The sequence below is a fragment of the Canis lupus genome, chromosome 16 (genome assembly GCF_003254725.2).
Source record: "Canis lupus dingo isolate Sandy chromosome 16, ASM325472v2, whole genome shotgun sequence".
NCBI lineage: Eukaryota > Metazoa > Chordata > Mammalia > Carnivora > Canidae > Canis > Canis lupus.
The window spans coordinates 32,708,860-32,733,641 of NC_064258.1; the positions used below are offsets into that span (position 1 = coordinate 32,708,860).

General features: G+C 36.3%; 1 protein-coding gene across 15 annotated transcripts in view; it reads right to left on the reverse strand.

Annotated features, from left to right (window-relative positions):
* NRG1 (neuregulin 1) overlaps nt 1–24,782 on the reverse strand; it is a 1,071,954-nt gene that overhangs the window by 26,755 nt on the left and 1,020,417 nt on the right. For 8 of the 15 annotated variants that reach the window (XM_025422885.3, XM_025422814.3, XM_025423336.3 and 5 more), the window contains 2 exons: nt 14,219–14,348; nt 2,008–2,066 (listed from right to left, as the gene is read on the reverse strand). In XM_025422885.3, coding sequence (XP_025278670.3) covers nt 2,008–2,066; nt 14,219–14,348 — 189 coding nt within the window. Of the gene's footprint in view, nt 1–2,007; nt 2,067–2,671; nt 2,740–14,218; nt 14,349–24,782 lie in introns of those variants that run through there. The other 7 variants (XM_025422746.3, XM_025423166.3, XM_025423230.3 and 4 more) reach the window with 3 other exon arrangements.

The window sequence follows — 24,782 nt, forward strand, 5'->3', positions numbered from 1 at the left end:
GATTAAATACATAGTAGCTATTTTTAAATGATAGCTTATGAAAAAGAAAATGGTCTAAAATAGAAGTTGAAAACATTTTCCCTGGTTACTACTGTCAGATCTAACTGCATCATTACTTAGAGAAATAGCTTCATTTTTAAAATGCTTTTCTCTATACAATGCCCTAACATTGCTTTCAGCACACAATGAAACTCTACATAACACCAAAAGTTCAAGTATAATAAAAATGTTCAGAATTTTCACTAAATTCTAAAACATAATGCTATCAAATTTATACAGGCACATGATTTGCTAAATCTGTATTATTTGAATACAAACTGATTTCTAAAAGGAATGACTTAACTATATTGAGTAGAATTCTATTACTTCTCTTCTATTTTTACTTTGCATCTTATCTACCTCTAAAAAAATTAACCTACAGGTGTGGGGAGAAAAGTTCTGTCCATTAAATGTATATTATTTAAAGATTTGGGGATAAACGCAAGGCTTGTCTTTGAAAATTTAGCGATGTCAAATTACTAATTTTTCTCAACAGAAAGTGGCCTATGATATAACCTTTGATGGGCAGCTTATGGAAATACACAAAAGCAACACCTCTCTAAATAAATGATTGAGTATTATGGATGTCATCTCCCTATAATGCATATGAAATTAATTTTTCCATGAAATTTATTCTTCCATAAGTGTTAACAGGAGGAACTGAAACTTATTCTTTGCATACACATGAGTAAAGATAAATCTAATTCTTTTAGGGCCCCCAAATGACCGGCTCATGTTGCTATTCCTTGTGTTATGTGAATTTACACCGATTTAGCTATGTGAAATATTTCTGAGGGTGAGCAACTGACAGTCCGAATCAGGGGTTGATAAATCCAACCCACTACTTACTTGCTTTTGTAAATAAAGTTTTAATAGCACACAGCTATGCTCATCAGTTAATGCATTGTCTATGGCTGCTCTAGTGGAACCCTGGCAGTTACTGGCTATACAGGTGATGTTATTACCGGCAAACTTGGAATCATCTGTTCTTTCACAGGAAAAAAAAAAAAATTCAACCTTAAATATAATGCTTTGAAAGCTCCAGAATTAAATGGGACAGCCCAGTTCACAACGGAAGAACAAAATGCTTAATTTAGTTATCCATGCACATTATACACATGTGAACTGGCTTGCCTGGGAATGAGGTTCAAAACTTCAAGAAGCCATAGAAACCTGTCAAAATGTCCCAGTTCTGCATTTAAAAATATCCATCTAGAGGTAAACTATTATATTTCAAAGTAAATAATAATTTTTAAGAACCTATTTGTGCCTAAAATTATCATTAAAACTAGCATAAAGAAAAGCTAATATAAATAAATGATTGCTTAAACTAGCTCTGAATCCCTTTTTTCCTAAAGCAACATAAGGAGAAGCCAGGATATCTCATTTGCTGTGAAATGTTTGTTTGTAACTTTCCTACTCAGTGCTTTTTTTAATACCTACATGCAAACTGTTAATGAAGAGAAACATCTGAACTCTTTTTAGTATGTTTATTTGTTATAAATAACACATTCTGAGCCAAAATTAACTTACCATCATTTCAAGTGCATTACTGATTACAACTTAGCAACATCCTTCTCGGGGTGTTGCCATTTTATAAAGAAGATGGGACTGCTGAGCGGAATGATTTTATTTTATCAATAAAAGTGAGACTTTTAAATGCCTTTATTATAGTTGCACTGTGTGATATTGACTATCATTGTGTATCACATTATCCAGTATCAATTTCAGAAGCATCCGGAGCCTCACACACCTATTAGTTATCTCAGAGCCAACTAGTCACGAACAGAGGAAGTAATACAATCGCTTTTGTTAATGTTCTCATGCGACAGGCAGAGGCAGTCAGTGTTAGACCTGGTAAAACACATCTAGCTCTAGGTGAGATCTGAGGGGAGACGCAGCAACAAGAAAGTGGCACCGATTGAGCATGCTCCTACTCAGGCAGAGACAGAAAGGGAGTGGACGTACTGTAGAAGCTGGCCATTACGTAGTTTTGGCAGCGATCACCAGTAAACTCATTTGGGCACCTGAGAGAAGAAACAAAAAACAATGGTAGAAAAAACAGAGAAAAAGAGAAGAGGTGAATATACGCGAGAAAGAAGCTCCTTCAGTGTCATTTGAATGAACTTGGTGAATTCACTCTCAGGAACTGAGTCTTTGTCCCAACCATGGTTTCCGGACTCGGGTGTGTTCCCCCCAAAGGATTCAATGTTTGGACCAAATGTGCTCCGAGGGTCCGGAGGACAGGAAGATGGCAGCATCTCAAGTGACACCTTTATCTCAAAGGGACTCACCTACCAATTAACTCTGAGGTTTTCTTTGAGCCAGTTTTCTGTTTGAGAGCTTTGGTCAAAGGTGTTGCAAGGAAATGGTTTTGTGGGTTGGCCTCCGTGCCTTAGCTGCCAGCATCACCGGCCATCCTGGCTGGTCCTTCTGGTCTACCTCTCCGATCTTTAGGGCCCTAAGCTGAGAGACTGAAACCAGCTCACGTCCAATGAGTCTATGCCCCGAGTGCTTAAACCATTGTTGGGACAAAAGGAATCAGTTACAACTGAAACGTAAAAGCACCAAGTGGTAGTAATTGTTGCTGTAGTTTGGGGGAGAAAGCAAATTTCAGATTATTTTAACATACTTTCTTGGTTTTGGACTTTCATGGGCACATTCTCAGTACATCTTGCTCCAGTGAATCCAGGTTGGCACCTAGAGGGCAAAAATGTGATAAGCAATAGAACGCTACAGACACTGAATTTTCAGACTGGCAATTTTCCTCCTATGGAATATGGAGATTCCTACAATGACCTGGTGACCGAACGACATAAAGGAAAGGAAAAGAACACATTTAGAAAACCATATTCCATAAAAACTGTGGGGCATATGTTTATTTGTGTTGTGGTTTGCTGCAGTCTTCATAAGAAACCTTAACTGAAATTTAACTAGAGGGAGGTTGAAAAGTTGAACAGGGTTGGCAATGGCCTGGGCTGCTAAGTCACCTTCCCTTTGACATTTCCTTCTTTGCCACTGAGCACTGACTCCTACCTTATTAAAACACTGGTTTTGATAAGGACTTACATGGTTCCATCCCTGATCTTTTACTATTTAAATGATCCTGAGCTCTTCCATCTACATACACTCAATTCTGCACTCTCAGAGGTACTTTTATGTTAAGTCGATCATCATACTACAATAGAAGTCAAGCGCTTACACACTCTAGTGATTACAGACAAGAAAAACTATATTCCCTATTTTTTTAAAGATATTAAAAATCAGGTCTCATTTTTAATACTGAAAGACAGAAAGAGACAGATATTTATTAGCATACATTTCACTTCATCCATTGATTACCAAATCAAAGACAAATACATTTTTAAAATTTAAAGGGCTACTCTTCTACAGTACTACTTCAGAGATGTCATTTTGCATTTAAGCTAAAACTATTTTTCAATGGTATAAAATTGTCATTTTATTCATATACGTTTCACCCATCCAAATTGTAGAATCCTGAAGTAATATCGTTTGTAAGGTCATGGAATGGGGATGTCTTAACTTTGGAAGTCCTTTCTAGTTGCTTTTTTTGTTGCTGTTATACCAGTAATGAAAGTATTTCGTATTGGATTCATTTTACCCAATAATATGCTCTAGGAATATGGACATCAGAAGATTCTAGGAAGCAAATAAACCTATAGGTGGCTCAACACCCAGAGCTGTGATTCTTATTAATAGCTGATTTGTACCAAAACCATCATGCAAAGCACCTAATAAAATGTAGCTGTGATACCACATACCTCGTGATTTACACATGACCCTTTCTCCTCCAGAGCAAATAAGAAAAAACTACCTTTTTGGCATCAGAGAAATGTGAATAAAACATCTATAAATTGCAAATGTAAAAACATTTTTATAAATATAAGGGTGATATTTTTACTCCCCTTAAAACCACATTCAATGCCCCCTACACAAAAAAAATAAAATAAAATAAAAATTACCAAGTGATTTGGTATATCTAATTCTCTTATTTCATGAAGAATGGCCTATAAGATAAAAACACTAGCAGTTCTGGGTTCTTAGTCCCGTGAGTTCTTGTGTAAATGTTAAGTGTACTTATGACCGTTAGTATATTATTAATAAACTTAGCAACAAACATCTTGTATTGATATAGCTCTTTTCAAACCTTCAAACACTTTTATGTAATTAAACTGGTTGTTTTTGGTTAGAATATTTTTTCAGTTGTGAATAGAGAAAGATCTACCTAGAGAAATACAGAAATCAGAGTGGTAGTCTGTGAGGTTGGGTCATTGTTCCTAAAGATGTCATTACACATGCTTTAATAAGAATGTCTTCACAGATACATAGGGAAAATACATGGAAACCTGTTTTCCATAGAACTCATTTCACATAATGACTTCCGAAATATAAAGGATTTTTGTCTGTGTATTTGTTTCTGAACCCGGGCTACAAATCCACATGGACATACCCTACAATTAAGCAGGTCATCCAGATTTAGGGATATATTCTATAATGACCATTTCATCTTACCTGTTTGCATCCTTGATAACAATTAAAATTCTTGTATCTCACATAATAATGCACTTGTTTCATATAATGAACATAGTATAAGACACGTCAACACTGTGTGTGTGGTGGTAGTGGGGAGTGGGGGAGAACCATCTGAGGTAAGAAGTGCATTGACTTAAGGATCATGAAATTAACATAGAGCTAAAGAATCATGGGTCCCTTAAGAGAAAGGATGTGGTTACTAGAAAATTGTCATTTATGTATCTTGGATGCCAGTTTTGAGATGAGAAAGCACAGGACAACCAGGTGAAGCAGATCAAAAATCTTACCCAATCAATTTTCTAATTAGTATAAACTTCTAAAATGATGTTTCCTAAGAAACTGACATTATGGCATGGTGGTTTATCTCCATTGTAAGATAACACAGACTATCTGGTATAGTAATACGAGATTTGCTTAAGGTATGCCAATCTTTTTTGAAAGGATCAGTTATATCTGAACCCAAACTATCCTTAGGCTAATGTTTACCTTCACTCAGATAAATTTTCTTAGGGTAAAGCCTTATTATTCTTCAAAGTGTGGTTCCTGGACCAACAGCACCTGGCATCTCCTGATATCTTAATAGTAGAATCACAGAATCTTGGGCCTCCACTTCACAACTACTCAATAAGAATCTGCATTTTAACAAGATCCCGAAGAGATCTGAATGTACATTAAAGTTCAAGGTGTCAGGGACTCTGACCTTGGAAGATGGAGACTAAGTCCTCTATCTTGGCACCACGGTATCTTGCTGTCTGGACATGAACAGCCTACTTAACTTCATCAGGCCTCAGAGTCACTCAGTGATAAGATGAAGAGACTTAACTAAATGATTTATCAAAGGCTCCTTTCATCACAAAGGTTCTGGGAATCAACGGTCATCCTAACACATGGAATCGCTGTGCAAAAACTCCAACAGCATTTCTTCTGGATGTATTATCAGTCAGGGAGGACTCAAGGGCTTTGAAAAAACATTTTTGATAGGATGGATTTTAAGACAATCATGAAGGGAAAACAAATTACAAATATCTATTCCTAAAGCAACTCGAGTGTGCACTAACAACAGTCATCATGTGACTTTTTCGGACATGCAGAGTCATTGCCAAGTCAAATGGAAGGAAGCAGAGACTGAGATGGTTTTTACATAAGCAAACTGCAGACTGCATTGATTGTGTAGGGAAAGCATATGCAGATGGAAACTACTCATCTGATCTACAAGCTCTGATTAGCTTCTACGGAATTACTTCTAAAAGATAGACCGTCTGGCTTCTGACATTTCTAAATTAGTATTGTACATTAAGCATACAATCTATCACTTTCTTTGGAGATAAAAGTATGGTAAATTTAATCTGATTTTGAGCAATATGTTTGAGTGTGAGTCAGGGAAAATTCTAAGAATTTTATTTCTTAGATGAATCTGTTTGAATAATAAGCCTCTATCATGGCTTCAAATATATATACATATATTTGAAATCATTTGTTTCACTGATCAAGAGTAGAAGATGAAAATTATTCTTTTTTGTTTTAGTGTTTGCTCTTACCATGATAAATAATCTGTTCTACATTTGCTCTTAATGAGATGAAAATCCACAGAGAGTTTTGTCTGAACTTAGGTATCACCTCTTCCAACGAACTCTTCCCTGGCCTGCATTTCCCCATCTCCCACTGCCACACCCTGGCTGGGGATTCCCTCTTGGACTAGCGCACTGCATCCTGTCCTGATCTCTTTCACTGCCATAGCCTGTCTGGGTTGGGATTCTCTGTGGCAAGGACAGTGACCATATTTTAATCATTCTGCAACTCTAATTTTAACACACTGCCTGCCTCGTAAAAAACTCTCATATAATGTTTGTTAAACTGACTCTAGGACAGTAGTGCCTAATGAAGAACTGTATCAAAGGGACTTTCATATAGTCAATTGATTTGCCAAGTACAGGTCAATACTGAACTTCTGGCTTTTATTTTTATAGTTTATGACAGACTGTCCTCTGTCGACTCCTCAATAATTTTTAATAGCAGCTTCCAAAGACCCCCTCACAGACTCATTCTCCTAAACAGAAATCTTTAAGATTGTATTTGGAATTTGGAAAAGGTCCTCTCTTTAATAATAAGTTATTATCTCAAAATTAAATCTTATTACTTAAATACCAGTTTACTTAGGATTCAATAAAGTAATACAATCTAGTAAGCAAGACTTGTACATAGTATTGGTAAAATAAGAATTGTTTTTAACAATAACTTTAATGCCTTGTGACTCTCCTGATATGCTTACTATGTAATCAATCATACGTTCATGTGTTTTCAGAATCAATTTAGTGCTTGGTATAGTTTTTATATTCTAATTGAATAATATTATGTGTTTTTTGGTGGAGACACTAGACATATTCAAAAATACTTACAGACCCTCAAGAAACTTCTGGTTATTTACCAGTTTGCTTATTTTATAACCATTATAAATGGTCTTATAAATTCATGGTCAAGTTTTGAACCATCTTTAGACACCTTTTATTTCTTGGTTTCATTAATTTTCATCTGGGCCCTCCCTTATTCAGGCAAGAAAAAGGAAACAAGGTCTATATTTGATATACCCTCCCTCCTAGTCATCACAATGAAATATTTGGACAGTTTAAAAATACCTTGCCTCAAAAAGAAGACTCCTTATAATTGTCTTTTTCCTTATAGTTGTGGTATTTCCTTCATATTGTATAACCCCTGAAATAATTTCTTCTGTGTTTTAATGTTTACAAATATCAAGTAATGGAAATACCAACAAATACATTATAAGGAATATCAGTGAGTTTCAACATTAGATGGGAAGGCCTTTTGCTCTCATTCTGTGTAAGCTAGAGTTGGCAGGGTATATACTAGCTCAAATAGTGTAGGTCTGTTTTTCTACAATATCACATTGCAAGTGCTGACTCTCCTCACCCCTTCCCCTGCTCGGCATTCTGACTAGAACTCGCCCACTCACTGCTTGAGTATCTGTGTTGTAGATTATTCTTTCCCAAATGTATTGTTACCATTAGTCTGCATTTTCCCCAAGATGAATCTCATTCCGTTATCTACCTTCAAGTGAAATTTCTTGAGATTTGTATATGCTTTTCTAATTTGTGCTCAGTGTTCCTTATGGCATCATCTGCAAAAGACATTTATTTCCCCAAGGAAATGCCTTCTTCAACGTCATTAAAGAAAATATTAAGTATAAAATGTTTCAATAACATTTCCTTCAGATCCAACCCTAGATTCCTCCCCATTACTGTCTAGCTAGCATGCACCACTACTTTTCCTTTTTTTACTATGATCTGTGGACTTGTTCTCAATCCATGAGATAACAGTATTCAGACAGTGGCCATTGCCAGATTCATAGGTAAATATATTGAGGAAAATAAAAATCGAAGTTGTCCTGGCTCTCCAGTGTTGTTTTTCAATGTCTAGGACATACAATCTCAATAATGAGGGTGGCAGTGTTTATAAATTAACCCATCCTGTTTGAACCTTGGTGCCCTTCCCAAAGCTCTGTTTGTACAGCTTGTTCTGAAATGCCCATCTGCAGGCTAAAACGCTCACCACTGTTTACCCTACATGATGCATCTTGGTAAGTTTGGGGTCAAACAATTTAATCGGACATGGGATCCATCTACATCCCATACATCTCCAAGTCATTGTCACACGATGACATACTGAGTGCTACTTTGTGGTTTGGTCTTCCTCTCTGGAGGATGTCCTCCCCTGTGGATCAAACAGCCTGGAGATTCAGAACAGTTCCATTTACTCTGCCAGCACTCACTTTATGACCAAATAGCTAAATATTCACTTTTTACTTAAATAATTCAATATAAACATTTCAAAATTGTGTTTTATTTTAAATAGACTATTTGCTTCTCAAGGTGAGGGGTGCATGTACCTTTTTCCCCCAGAGTCTGACTAGTGGTGGTCCCCCATTATACATTCTCTTAGCTCTCTAAATATCTATCATAGCACTTGGTACACCTACAATTTGTAATTAAATTAATTACTGGAAATATGTTTGCTACTCTCATAGGCCCCAGATTCATGAGGGCCAAGCCCAGTATGGTTTTGTTCAGTACGTCACACTAAGCACTAGCACAGAGCCTGCCTCACAGAAGGAGATTAATAAATATGTGGCTGCCTAGTTGATTTTGGGAGAAAAAGGGAAGCAAACTATTAAGAACACATGGTCAGTGCACCTGATTTTGGGCAAAACTACACCTAAACTGTTTTCTGTAACAACTGACAGATTGTTATAGAAGGATTATTATTGAAGGATTTCCTTCAATCTGAGTTAATAAATACCTAATAAGCACATGGCAGGATTCTCAGTGCATGAGAAACATAGAACAAACAGAAGATGTGGTTATCTGAAGAGCCAATCAAAGATCTAAGCCACTCTCTCTCACAAACGGTTCTTCTCCATCTGTTAAATGTTAGGGAGATTAAGAGCAGAGAAGTGCTACAGGCAAGTGTCCCACCCATTCTGAAGAATGAACTCTTCCAGGTCTGGAGTAAGAGGACAGTTAGCAGTCTGTTCTTATGGACAGGAGGCTCAGACCCAATATATCTTCCTTTTATGGATTCCAAATTTCTCCTTCAGCAGCCATAATAATGGGGCTACAGGACACAATCATGAACTTGAAACATCCTCCCTTTAATTATGTTAATCCAGCTACTAAAAAGTGTTTTAAGTATCACCATCATTATTCTTATGCCAGGATTCTATAAAACTTTAACTTTAGCTAGTGTCTCTGACTTTCTCAGCCTACCTTCCCTAGTGCCCACATTCCTCTAGCCTGTATGGAAGTCTGTCTTCCATAAACGTCTGCTATGTTTATTGTGTTATTCTCCTGCTCCCGAAGTTACGAATACTTTCTAATAGCTCCCATGCTGTCCAAGGCTATCTGCCTGGCCTTTGGAGCTCTTAAACTGGTCCTTATGTCTAAATTTTCTTTTCTTTCTTTTTTCGTTCTTTCTTTTTTGTCTGTTTTGTGTCCCAGAATGGAGCTGCTGGTCTAGATATGCGTGTCATTGTGTCTCGCAGAAAAGATTATTGCAGCCTCAATGCCCACCTGGTATATGGAAAAGACTCTATAAATGATGTCTATGATTATTGAGTCTTCTCCAAGTTATTCTTGTCTTTTCTTTTCCTTCTTTCTATCTTCATTACCATAATAATAAGCATTGCACCACTTGGGATATAGTCACTCTAATTGATTTACTATTTTAGCTACTTCATTTTCCTAAACAGACTAAGTTCCCAGGGACCAGAGACCATGCCTTCCACTTTTTCTGTGTTTTCAAAAATGCCTGGCATAGATATAGTGGTCCTATAAACAAATGTTTAGTATTTCATTTATTGAGTTTATATGTTGTGACTTTATCTCCTATAATTATGTGTATTTTTATAGGCCCTTCCATATACTACAGAGCTCCATAAAAGTGATACAAAATCATAAGTTCATGTTTGAAGACCACTCCCATGTTCCCAAGTTTTGGTTGGTTGTTTCTATTTTAGTTTTTACTTATAAGGATGATAATAGTCAGAGATATTAAATGACCTGCTAAATGCAAAGTTATAAGGCTAGCTGGTAGCCCTACCAAACCAAGTAAAATTGTGAATGTTAAGCAAAATGAAGAAATGGATTTTTAAAAAACATACTAGCATAGTCTGTTAAGACAGGTGTATATATTTGTCTAATGTCTACAGAGAAAATGTAATATCACCATTTACTTTTTATTATAAGGGAAAAAAAAATCTTGCTTCCCCAGAGTTAAAAATACCTTAGCAGAAATGAATTCATTTAGTTTCATGGACTCCCTGGGAAGATATTTGGAGAACATATTAACTCTATATTATACATAAAGATATTGTCCAGAGAGTTGAAGTGGAAGGGCTCAAGAGAGTTCCCCAAACTTGGTGGTTAAGACTCTAATCCCCTCATGGGAAAGCCACATCTGTCCATGGGACAACATAATGGGTTTATAAATACAGCCTGGTATAAAATCATTTTTAGATTAAAAAAAAATCGCATCAACATCTTCCAAAATAGTTCTCTACGGAAACTATTCAGAAGAATTGATATACAAGAACAAGGGGAAAAGCAAAGAGGAAAATCTGGACGTTATTTCAAATTGTCTTGTTTTTTGAACCATGTGATTATACAGGGCATCAAATGGTGAAAGATGGAGTGATTCTTCTCTTGTCTTTATGTGATCTGGAATAGTAACTATTTTTTCCCCCAGGATAAATGTTAAATTACTATGGAGAGAGGACCAATATAAAAGATGAGAACCACCGCTGAAATTCCCACACAGTCCACAGGGGATGTCCACAGAACCAGCAAACCTCCTCTCCTCAGAGAAGTGTTTAACTGTTACATGGTTAATCCATTTGCAACACCTTGTTCTAAGTAGAGAGACAAAAGAGATCCGCTGTGCCTTCTACTTTAACTCCCAAGACAACAGTGGATTAGGTGACCAGAGAGACTACTTGGAAACTTCCATTCTTGTGGTGTTTCTGAGTCATGGGATAAAGTTGATTTTGAACGATGTGGTTCATGCTTCAGCAATGTTTTGCTTTAGACAGATGGACCATATGGAAACTATGAACTGGTTTTGTACACAGGACCATGATGAGCCAATGTAGCATTTTATGTTTTCTGTCTCTATTGATGTGATCTAGTGAATAGTCTACTATCAAAAGACATATATATTATGGTGCCTTTGTTTCAATTCTGAGTACTGATTATTTTTTACATTAAGGATATTTTAATACAAGGATTAAAAAATCCACTTTCATTCAATGAAAAAGGCCTGAAATATTCTGGATGTTAAATATACTCTAATTCTTCCCTCAAGGTACTAGCCTGCTTTGATGCTTCAATAAAGACATGGCCCAAAAGGGTTTAAAACAGTTTTCAAAATCATAGATGTCAAAGATTTTCTTTCCAATAAGATCCAGTGATAAACTTTTTAACACTTTCTGAAAGATTATAATTACTGGAAAAAAAAAACAACCTGATAAAATTATGATGCCAATTTGCTGAGAAGCGGAAGACAAGCATAACCCACCAGTTAGCTTGGGGGACACACAGTGTTCATTCATGGTTTGCTGCTTTGATATTTATTAGAGAAATAACAACCATTTCACGTCAAGATTAAAAAAATATAAAGCAAGTTTTTTTTTCTAGATTGGGCTTAAAATTTAATGGAAAACTGGTGGGTGAAAAAAAATTATGGTTGTTGGCACAATACCAAAAACGGAACAAATGAACAGCACTTATGTGATTGCATGTTTTGTGTAGGACGTGGGAGGGCTGCAGAATAGCTGAAATTAATATGTGGAAAATAAATGTGCTCGTTCCTTAGAGGTATTAGAAACTATCCTATGCACTCATGCAGCTTGTAAATCTTTGCAAAGGCTCTGATGAAAAATGATCATGTTTCATTATTATAATTAAAATACAGGTCTCAGATGCTTTTCTCAAGAAATAATTGTATGAGACACAGATAATATGGGTGCAGTTATTTAAAAAGGAGAACTTAAGGAACTATAATTTTTATTTTTTTCCAGAGACTTATTAAAACATAATTAGGTTGTTTGCCTAAGATTAGGATGGAATAACAAAATAATAAATGAACCTCATATTTCATAGATTATAATTCTCAGCTTCTGTTTTTCTATTTCAATGAGAGAAAACCTTGGAGGAGATGATAAAATTTGCTTTTTCCAATTTAGTATGATAAATATAGGGGTGCCAATGTGTTGTGTTCACAGCAAGTCGGCAGAACCCAAGACCAAAGAAAACCAACCAACTTTTATTCTTTACTCTAGATATGCAGATTTCAATATACTAATGATCAAAAAGTGAATCTCTAGGATTATTGTTAAAACAATAAACAGCCATAGTCCTATGAAGTAATTCAGACCCAGAAGAAATAACTTTCTACATGCTCTTTCATTTTTACCTTCCTTTAAAATTTTGAAAAGGTCTTTTACCTATTAGTTTTATCTTGTTTTTTGGCTATCACCTATCTATCTCTAGGAAAGAGATGTTTAGTAACTGAGATTAGAATTCTATTTTTGTGATTTTTAGTCTTTTATTCACTCTAAAAGACTACATTTAATTTTACAAGTTGTCTGTTTTCACTGATAAGATCAGCGACACAACTATCAAAATTTGTCTTCTCTTGGAACCACTTCTGCTCTTTTAAAAGAAAAAAAAAAAGAGTTTGAGGGCAAGAAGTCACTTCTGGGAGGTACTTCTTCACTTGTACTTAGTACCAGAGATCCCATGAGACACCCTACAGACAGGCCATGTCTAGAACAGCACAGGGAAGAGCAAAACATTTCCCACAAAATGGTACTTTTGTTTGATGTTATGACTTTAAAACATGTGTCTTTAAGGATGTCCTTTGTAACTTACAAAAATCAAAAGATTTTCTTAGAACTGGCACATAAATATTTGTATGCTATTTATATGATGTAAAGGGGAAATGACCCTCTTAATTATTTCTTGTGCCTTTTTTTTTTTCATTTTGCTAATTACTCTATTAGCTCAGCTTGTGTCTCTGACAAACTTACTCTTCTTTGTCAACATTTAGGCCACAAGCTCATAGTTTTTATGATGGCATGTTTTTTTTTTCTCATTTATGATAATCATTGCTACTTTAGAACAATGGGCACAGCCATCGGGCAACTGCAAAATAAATAAGCAGTTTTCATCATTTCAATGGGACATTACACATTTTTTACCACATTACATTAATGTGTCTGTGTCCCACATACGGCCTAAATATCAAGAGTAGACTTAAAATGCATGGCACAATAAACATGTGGTTTTGAATAAGACCTACTAATTTAACTACAAGGTTTAAGTATTTAATGTACTGGTAATATCACGGTTTCAGTCTATCTGTTAAGAAATAATAACTGTAATCTTTCTTAATGGTGCCTCACCTTCTTCAGGTCATTGGAAAGAGCACCATTCTAAATATATCTACAAACAACGGCAGTGCATGAAAAGAACACTCTGCCTTCTATATACAATGATGGTACACACACTAAATACATCTCCAAACACGTGCAATGTTTTTTTTTTTTCCCATTAGTGAGATCAACCTACATTCCATTTTAAAAATAGTTGTAAAACAATAAACTAATGAAAAGTGTAACAGATGCGTAAGGAAAGAATCTTCTGCCCTTCTGCTCCTTTGAGCTGTCTTATTCATTTTGCAGGTGATCAGTGGGGTAAAAAGGAACATTATCTTACAGGTTCATTCGTAACACTGGATGGAGAAGTAGCTTTCAAAAGTTATAGGCCTCTATGATATTTGCACATCTCTTCTAGGTAACAGTGAGGAAAACCACAGGGAAAGCAACTTTATAAATATACAGGCACAAAGAAAACTGAAAAAAGCAAAACACAATTCTGGATGTAACAGAGGAGATGACAAATGGTGTGAAATTTTCAAAACACTCTACAAATAAAACAGCATTATTCAACAGGATGCAACAAAATTGGGAAAAGAAGCAACAAGACATCATGAGACATGGAGTCATCTGAAAGAAGCAGTTACGGACATAAGCCACACAGAGGATTTCTTTTCTTACTTGCACAAGTATCTTGAGGGGTTTGAAAGGTCTTTCACCATGAAGCACTCGCCTCCATTCACACAGAAAGTTTTCTCCTTCTCCGCACATTTTACAAGATGGCTTGTTCCGGTTGTAGATGTAGATGTAGCTGGATAGAAGATAAAGAAGGGGACGGTTTACATGTTGTCGTTCCCTCTTCTAAACAGCTTTTAGTCTTAAATTCTCTTAAAAGGAAGAGTTCACATAAGGTACGGCGGATTTCACTATCTTTCAGGTTTAATAAACCACAGTAAACAAATGAAGTACTTTCTGGGGGTAATTAAATAGAATAGAATTATTAAAGGGTAACCACAGTTAATTAATTGAATTAGAATATAATAGGAAAAAGGCTCAACATTTCTTATAACCAATATTTTATCTTCTAAGGGAGTTGGAAAAGAGAAGACCTATTGCCAGTAAATAAAACCTATTTTCCAGGAAGGCTCAAAGATAATGATATAAAGTCATGTCGGTGCAAATCAAGTTCAATATCATTTTTGAATGGCAGGTACTTATTTATTTTGGAAATTACATTTTATGTGTATATTGGCTTTATAGTTTTCAATATTATATATTTTATATTGTAGGTATATATATGTGTATATATAGATATAGATATAGGTATCTATCTACTTTAAATGTTAAAGGTTTTGTGCTTAAGACTTTTAACTGCTGACAGGATACTGTGGGATGACAAATTGGGCCTGGTTTCGTTGCTGCCCCAGGTGACAGAGCTGAATAGACCACCTGCGGTGTGCTGTCACCAATCATTCCCACAGAGAAATTCTGAGCCTCCAGCAGATCCCAGCGGTCTCTGAATCCCTGACAGGTTGCTAAGGATTACCCTTTACCCAAGCTGAGCAGCAAACACTGCACCAGGCTCTTTCAGAACCAACCCTGAGACTTTTACTAAAAACACCTAAACAAACATTCTCCCCTCAGAGCAGACACTCCATATAAATTATAAATCTATCAATAAGGATTAGCAGTAATAGAAGCAACAGCCAGATACATCATACCTATTCCTTGGACTTTAAGATAAGTAAAATTAATAAATGTATGTTAAAACTAGAAATAATCCCCTCCTGAAGGAAAAATAAGATAAGATGAAAACAGAGGAAGGCAAACCATAAGAGACTCTTAACTCTAGGAAACAAACTGAGGGCTGCTCGAAGGAAGGTGGAGGGGGTACGGGGTAACTGGGTGCTGGGCATTAAGAAGGGCACATGATGTAATGAGCACTGGGTATTACAAGCAACTGATGAATCGCTAAACTCTACCCTTGAAACTAATAACACAGTATTTGTTAACTAAATTGAGTTTAAATAAAAAATGAAAAAGAAAAGAAATAATACCCTCTTCTTTGTTTTTTAAAAATATTTCCCCTCTGAAAATATTATCCTTTTATTGTTATATCCTGCAGCACCAAGTTATGACACATTCATTTGAAAAATTCTTAGATCATTACTTGAAGCTAGCAATAGAATATTTGATGGTTACATAACTCTTGAAGAAAATGAAGTAGCAACTGTCTTATTTGATCACAGACTATTGTGCTTAGCACATCTATCCTTTATTTTTGTATTTTTTAAAAAAGATTTTATTTATTGGCACAGAGAGAGAGAGAGAGCACACAAGCAGGGAGAGTGGGAGGCAGAGAGAGAGGGAGTCTGATGTGGGGCTCGATCCCAGGACCTGAGCCACCCAGGCATCCCAGCACTTATATCCTTTAGCTGCAGCAAGAACAAAAATGACCATGGGATTGTAAAGCAGTAATCAACTCCCAGGTGATGCTAAGTGTCAGCTGACTGGGTACAGCTGTTCTGAACCAACAGCCAAACACAGGACTAAGTTGTAATTGTCAGAAGAATCTGGGATTGAGATGCTGATATATGATCCCTTCAGATTTTGGCCAGGTTTCCTATTTTTCTCCCTATTTCAATGCAGTGCACACCTATAAATTTTGCAGTGATATCCTTTCTCCTTGGCTTACGCATGTTGCATTGCTAAGTCCGTTTCCATTTAGTAATTTTGCCAGAAATGAATGAAACAGACCAAGCAGGTGCTTAGACCTAGCTATGGAAAGGACATTCTTTCTGGGGGGGGGGGGGGCTGGGAGGACTTTATCAGGGGTGAAGTGAAACGTTGTGCAGACAGAATGTTTTGATATATAAAAGATGACCCTCACAGTTGTCCCGGAAGTAAGTGAAGTAGATCTCACTCTTTGGGGACTTAATAAACCCTGCCTCTCACCAGTTCCTGACTAGTTTGTTACGATCTGGGAGTCTGTCACCTTCTAGTGAGTCGCTAAATGAACAGCAATTAGGAATACTGCAAAATACGAATCCCAAACACACTTTCCCTGGGATGTTAGCAGCTACAATATTATAAGGAAGAGAATATAAATAAAGCAGTAACTTGCTAGCAGACAATGTACTCTGGAGTGTTTCACTCTTGACCTGGTCTCTCCTGGCATATAGGTCAGGACTAATGACCATCCTGGGGCAGGCTGGACAGTTCTCTGACTTAGCCAAGGATCTGGAGACTAAGATCACCATTTACAGACTCCCCAAATCCTGCCCCACACAGTAGGGCTCGCTCCTTTCTAGCTGCCTTCCTTCTTCCCTTCTTTCCTCTTCTTCCTCCCTCCCTTATTCGTTCTTCCTTCTTTTCTTCCTTTTATCCTTCTTTCCTTCCTTCTTCCCTTCTACAATTCTTTAATGATTGCTTATTATGTGCAAGACATGAGGATATCGACTAGAGTTACTGGGGCTAAAGACTCTAAGACTTTGAACAATTCTTCCTAAAAGGAAACCTTTATAGATAAAATGTAGTGAAATGAATCCTGGAGTTTGTTGAGAAGAATAGGATCGAAGGCTCAATTTTACCAATTAATAGCAGTGTAACTCTTGTCCAGCTAACCTGCCGCAGTAAATTCTGCTGTAGAATCTGCTGTCACAGGGTTGCTGGGAAGTGTGACAAAGTACTTTCTTAGCTGCAACACTGCATGCAAATATATGATACTGTTACTATCACTAGTGGTATGAATGTGGAACAAAGAAAAGCAAAAAAACCTGTCTGTCCGGACTCAGGAATGATATATAATCAAGCCTCAAATGTTCTTAGTATATTATTCTTCTACAAAATATAAAGAAAGAATGTCTAATTTGGAGAGGTAACCATTGCATGATTGCAAGGCATTAAGTACGTATCAATTATCTACTCTATTTTAACTGTATCATAATTGCTTGTTAATATTTTATAACCATTAAATTTGCCTACAAATTAAATTGAAGAACAATCTGAGTTAAAAGAAAACTGTCTTAAAGGTGTGATATTTTCAACTTCCAAGATCCATACAATTCTTTAATATTTCTGACCAAAGGTCCAAGTTACTACTAAATTAAGTATACTCACAACATTGTTATTATCACAGTTTAAAACCATATAATATAAAAAATAGTGTGACATCCATTACTATATAGGACATAGTTTTAGCTGTTTATAACATAACTATTCTGGAAATCACACATTATTGTACACTTCTATAAATACACAATAAAAATCTGAGGAGTAATTAAGTGTTCTCTGTTCATCATTAAATATTTTCCCACAGAATCACAGTTTTTCCTGTAGAATGCCAGGCTCTTTCTGCTCAAGACAGGCTGAAAAGAAAACAATGCTGGAAAGGATGGCTTACTTCTTGCTTGTTTTAAGTGGTGTTTTCCTTATCAGTGAAGTAGACAGCACCAACAGACCAGGGCCATTACACAAATGCAAATTGCTGATAAGAAGCCACTCTATTCTTCTTTGACAATTAGCAGGGATTAGCATGAGTGTACAGTATTTACCCCAAGGAAAAATCATTAGACCCTGTCTTCCCTGAGTGAAGGAGTCTTTATTAGCAGTTTTTAGGACAATTCTTAATGATTTAGTTGCAGGAAAATTAAGCTCACTAACTTTATGCAGTTTTCTCAATGAAATATACACATTTGAACAATTTTTATTTTATAATATGAAACTATCACTACATTACAGGTTTTTCTTCCTCTTTCTTTCCTTTTTAAACAACCCTACCTTGATATCTTCAATAGCTCTGTATTTAGAAATCTTCATGCTTTTGCATTCTTTGAACTCCCAGTTTTAAAAAAATAAAATCTGAAATTACTATTATTCTGGCTGGGGAGTCATTAGTTCTCCAAAGGAAAAGTTCGGAGCCTGACTTAGAAGTACTCAAACAGTATCCTTCTGGGCTGGCAAGTTTTTCTGAGTAGTAATTCAATACTTTGCTGAATGGCAAATACATTCTTGAAGAGGAAAAAAATGGCAAGAGGTGATAAAAAAAAAACAAAAACAAAAACAAAATAAAAACAAAACCGCCAACCCTGTGCTGGCTTGGAGGTCCCCAGTGCCAAACAGTGATTTAAAGTAGCACACCATTTCCTTGGCCTCCCCTCTACTCAACTCTGCTAAAGAAACAAAAAGGGAAGTCAGAGAAGAAGCATCATGAGACCATAACTGAAAACAGAACTTTCTAAAGTAGAATCAGGGCATTTCACTTGATGGATCTATGAACTTAGCTGATAAGCTAGAAGTAAGCACTTAGAGATTCGCAGACTACCCACAAGGTAAGAGCCTGTCCAAAGAACTAGTTGGCACCAAGGGCTGATGGAAATTAATTGGTGTTAGTCTTGAACTTGGGCTTTGGCAGCATTTAAAAACACACAGAATGGTGGACAAGAAAAAAACGTTAGCATATCTTACAATTTATCCCATATTTAAAAAGAGGATACAAATCATCTCAAAAGAATAGTTCTATGGTCTATAATAAACTACTTCTAGCAAGGAGTTCAGAGGTACACAGGAGAACGCTACTCAAGGTTACACAAGTGAATTAGGAAATGCTTGCTTTCTGTTTTGTTAAATGTATATTGGAGCTTAAGTAAATTAATAAGACTGTCTTTAATTCCTCTCTGTCTTACAAGCTCTCTGGGTAGACCCTGTTATTTCTTCCTTCTTCAGCAGAATGAAAAGTGACCTTTGGGTGTTTCTCCTCATAAAACAAAATTATAATTTTTGTTGTAACACTGATTTCATTTGTTGCTAAACAGAAAGCAGATTCTAAGTTCCCAGCAATTGCTGAGCAAATGATTTGGTGTCACTAGATAGTGTTATCCTTAGAAAAATAAAATTGTCATGAAAGGTTATTTTCAAACATACAAGTTGTTATCTTTTCTTTCCTTTTTTCTGACAGTGCATTTCACTCATGATACAATGTAATCAGAGTCTACTACTTCTTAGAGCAACATCACAATGACAAATACTTTATAGGATGTCATAGACTTTGTAAAAAAGAGGGAGGGAGAGTCCCTTCTCACAGTGGATCATTGGCTGGTTGCAATTACAAGAGAGCTACATTTTCCTCTTACAAAGTCAATAATGTTTCCTTAGCTAACAAGTCAACTCCAGAAATACAGTTCTGCTATGTACTTTCTACTAATCACTCAGTTTTGTGTTAAGTACAAAATTTCCAAAGCCCGGAGTTGACAAACTTTCAAGCTGTCCCTTGAATCTCTTCCCTGATCCTATTCTAAAGGAGTAAAATCTATCTAGCCTGCAAAGCAAGTATTAGCAGTCCATTTGACTGGCTTAATTTGATACATCTATAGATCTCCTCAGGCTAAATGCAGAAGGCATACATTCGTAACTATACACTGCATTTTCTACCAATATCAATTTGGTTGGGAGGAGGTCATGTCAATGTAGAAAGTGTTAACCTATCCCTTAGAAAATTAGTCAAAAGTTTTCAGCACCAAACAAAACAAATCAAAACAGAGAGGACTGATCAAGGATTCAGTTTTTCAGCAACCTGCTGAAATTACCATGTGACATTTAATGACATAGGTTAATTTATTCATCAACGAAAATACATTTAGAAATGAAAGTAGATGAAAGGTCAGAAGATAGAAAGTAGGAGGCAAATTCATGATCATATCCAACAAATCTAAAAAATCACAGCATATCAGAAAATAAAAGCCATATGGTCATTCAATAGATGCTGAATCAACATTTGATGAGATTAACAATCAATTTCCATAAGACTACCAAGTATTCTTATTCCCCCAGTCAAACCTGAATTTAATCAGGCATCCACATCAGGTTACTAATATGCAGCAAACACACAGGTCAGAGGAACACAATAAAAGACACACCATGAAATACAATCAGCAAAACCCAGACCCTGGAGAACTTTTCCAGGGAAATAAACTAGTTTCTTCAAAACAAAACTATAGGAGGATAAACAAAGAGAGTAGAATTAGAGATAGGCCAAGAGGATGAAAGAAAATAAAAATCTAAAATAGAGACATTTAAAAGAGTTAAAAGACATATAAACCACTCATATTGCACCACACTTACTTGGATCCTGATTCAAACATTTATAAATGTATGATATTTATAAGAGGAAATCTGATCACTGATTAGAAAATTAATATTTGTATGGGGTTATCATTAATTTGTGGGTGCCAAATGTACTGTGGTTATACTTAAAAACAGTCCTTAGCTTTTAGAGATGCATACTGAAATGTGTATATGTTCAATGATAACATGTCTGGAATTTGCTTCAAAATAATAAGAGGGAAGGGAAGTCAGTTGGATCAAGATGAAAAACATCTGCTAAATGCTGAAGTGGCTACATGGAGATTCATCATTCATTATTTCCCGTACTTTCATGTGTTTAGTATACATGTTTACACTGTACATTATATGTTTAAAGATGTATTTACATATGTTTAAAATCACAAATGCAAAAAATATCCATTTCAGGCTTTTTGATACACGTCTTGATAAAGTAGAATTGGAATGATACTATCACCTAAAAATAGTTCCTTATAGCAAACAACTTAAATCATTCTTAACACTGAGACTCTAGGAGAACTTCTCATTAATGTAAAGATCAAGCTAAGTATGTTGACTACCAACGCTATTATTTAACATCGCTCTCAAAGTTCCAACCAATGCAATACGCCAGGAATAATAATAATAAAAAAAACCCTGTCATATAACTGTAGGATGTGGGAAGATAAAATAATCATTATTCGACAGTCATTGGTAAAGTGCAGCCAAGATTATAGGACTGATGCTTTTCTCATCTGACTATAACATATGTCTGTTGATACGAAAGAACCCATTAAGAATAAAGAATATCACAGTTGGCCTAAAATTGTGAGTTACACAGATGCTCAAGGCAGTAAGGTACCTAAAAATCATGGAAGCACTGTCAAGACAGAAACTGATTCTGACAAAACTTTAAAAAAAAATCTCACATTTCATTGTTTTTGCATAAAGGAGTCTCCATAAAAGTGTAGAAAAGACGGGATCTGGGCAATGCAGACAGTCTTCCTAGTATTTCACGTTTGAGCCAGGCCCTTTGGATGAACAGTCTGGAATACAAGCCTGGATGATAGTCCTTCAGTGGCACCTGTGCAGCTTTAAACCACCCCCTTCACAGTGGTTTCAGACCATTTAGCCAAGTGACTGACATTCTGCATTTGGGTGATGGTTGGTCATATAAATCGCCAGATTCTATTTCTATAAGCACCACATTTTCCTCACTCAAGTTAAAGGTTGCTACACATAAAGGAATTAGGCAGGGAAAGCATGTTTGAACATATGAATCTTTCCCTGTAACACTTGGCTAATTTCAGTTCATAGGTTTTCCCAGAACTCCCAGGGGTTTCTTCTTTCCAGGTTCGTGATCAGAATAGCAAAACACCCCTCCCTGTAACATGACGTGTTTAAATGTGTAGCCACAGTATTTAGGTTTCCAGCACAAATTCTGCATAACCAAGTAACACATGGACATCTAACTTTTTTCAACACCAATACTGTCGTTCATACATGACTAATCTGAACAGGAATAAGGCAAGGTTTCCAAAAACATGTAACTTTAAATGTTTTGCCTTAAAAAAAAACCCAACTTGCTGCCCTGTCCTCCCCCATCCACCAAAGGACTAGCTGGTCTGTAATATTTAGTTCATATTAAGTCCTGTTTCTCTAAAGAGCATATATTTTTTTAGGTTACAGATGGGAACAGTGGGGGAGGTAATATTACAGGCAAATCCTATGCCTTTATGGAAACTGGGCCAAAATGATAAATTAACCCTGACTCCACAATGCCTAAAAAAGCTTTCCTTAAAGCCTTGGGGGTTTTTTGGTTTTGTTTTTAATTTCTGGGCCTCTACCCTCAAACCCAACAGGCACCTGTTTTTCTACTGTTGGCATTAATTGTTGTTGTTCAATGGGAAGGAAACAGACAGGTGTGCACGCTGAACTCTTTTTCTAAAGCACACAATATTTCTAAAAAAACTGGAGCCATGTGTTTAGTGTCTTATGACCATCATCTGGCCTAGCTGTTTTATACACACACATACACACACACACACACGCATACACATATATATGTATACGTATGTATATGTATATATATACACACATCATTTGGTTGTTGGAAAAACTCAGTGGAAATCATCCTGTTTATAGTAAGACCAAAAAAGGGCATGTAGAAGCCCATTGTTTTTTTTTTTTTTAAAAGGTAGAGTAGAGGTCAGGGTTTTATCTAGGCTTGCCTGGCTATTTCCCTGCACTGCCAGAAACAAGGAATTTTAAGGTCCACACATGGGATCTTAGTTGTAATTTATTAGCTTTTCTTGGTGGTGATACATCTATCTGTGAATATGGATTAATAAAACACCTCCATCTCTTGGAGCTATAATAATTCAGAATGGTTGAGGTATTCACTCTTTTATTTTATTTTATTTTTTAAGATTTTATTCATTTATTTGAGAGAGCTAATGAGCCAGAGCATGAGCAGAGGAGAGGGAGAAGCAGACTCCCCGCTGAGCAGGGAACCCAGCCTGGAGCTGGATCCCAGGACCCCGGGATCATGACCTGAGCCTTAGGCAGATGCTTAACTGACTGAGTCACCCAGGCACCCAATCTTCCTCCTTTTAAAACCTAAACCTCCTTTTAAAACTGTAGATGCTGCAAGTATGTGGCTAATACAGATCTTTGTTCTTTGCATCCATTTCTAAGGTGCTTCACACCCCAACACTGATCAGGAAAACAGCTCAAAGCAGGGAATCATGGCTGTTTAGTACACCAGCTGGAAGGGACCCATGGCTCTCCAAGACCACCTACACTCTAGACAAGCAAAACCAGATCCTAAACCAGGTTCACTTTGGCAATTCAATCCCTCACATTCCCATACAATCCCTGGAGGAGAGTCAAATGCCTTCGGCCAAGATCTGTCATTGATCCAAAAGCTTTCAAGAAGTCCAACACTTTGCAGTACTGAATGCTATGTCTAGTAGGAGTTTGCATTGCTAGTTATGCTCCAATGGGCATTGCTAATGTCTAGTGGCTAGTAAATTTGCCAGTTCAGTAACTGTAGAATCCAGTGACTACCATAATGAGGAGACATGTGCAGGGTTAGTTATGCTTCTGAACCCCACTGAGGGAGAGCAAACAGACGACACACCACTTCTGGTCAGATTTCTAAGCACGAAACAAAGCCTTACCAGGCCAAAGAGACCTTGTTAACCAGAAGAAACCAGACCTCTGACCTTATTATTTATAAAGGCCTGTTTTATTCATGGCTTTCTCCTTAAGAAATCCTTACCTCTGAAGAATTTTGAAATATAAAACATTTTGGTTAAAAGTAAGAGATTTTCCTTCATTATGCACCTCTGCAGTGTCTCACATGCTCAGTCCCTGGGATATTAATTGTCTCTTAGTAGAGACCTTAATGCCAAACGTTGCATTAAAAAACTCTAATACTTGAATTTTTCTCAAAGTCTGAGGAACTCAGGGGGGTGAGTCACTGTTCTGCAGAGAACACAAGTCTCCGGAATTAAATGTTGTTAATACAAATGGATCATAATCAGCAGACAGATGTAAAGATTCCGTGACCCTTCATTAAAGGATCTCATAATTCCTCCATCCTTCTCATTTTGCTTCCTAGATTTTTAAATCTAATCAACTAGTATTAGAAGTTAATTCACTGATTACCAAACTAAGCTATGTGTTTATTCGTGAAAACTTTTTAGGCTCAATTTTACCCTTTGCCCAATTCAAGCCTCCACGTGTCAGCTTGGCTGCTTTGTTTGCCTGTTTTCATTTTTTAATTGGTATGTTTGTTTGTCTTCAGGATTCAAAGACCATTTTATCTGTGAATTATTTTAGTTGTAAATGATGAATTTTGGTTGTTCAAAGGTCCACAGGCAGAACACATGGATGAACAGATGGAGATTATAAATGAAAACAGTGTCAAAATATTTCTTCTAAAGTCAGAACTAGGCGTTGGTAAAGCCAGTGATATCCACAAGAATTGCTGGCTACACATTATTAAAAAAAAAAAATCTTACCCATGCATATTAGAAAGTAAATAGAAAGTAGTCAAATGGTGGATGTTGGGGGGCAGAGGAGAGAATAGGATGGATGTTGGTGTTGGGTCTGTGAAATCTTAGGACCTAAAGATTCTTGG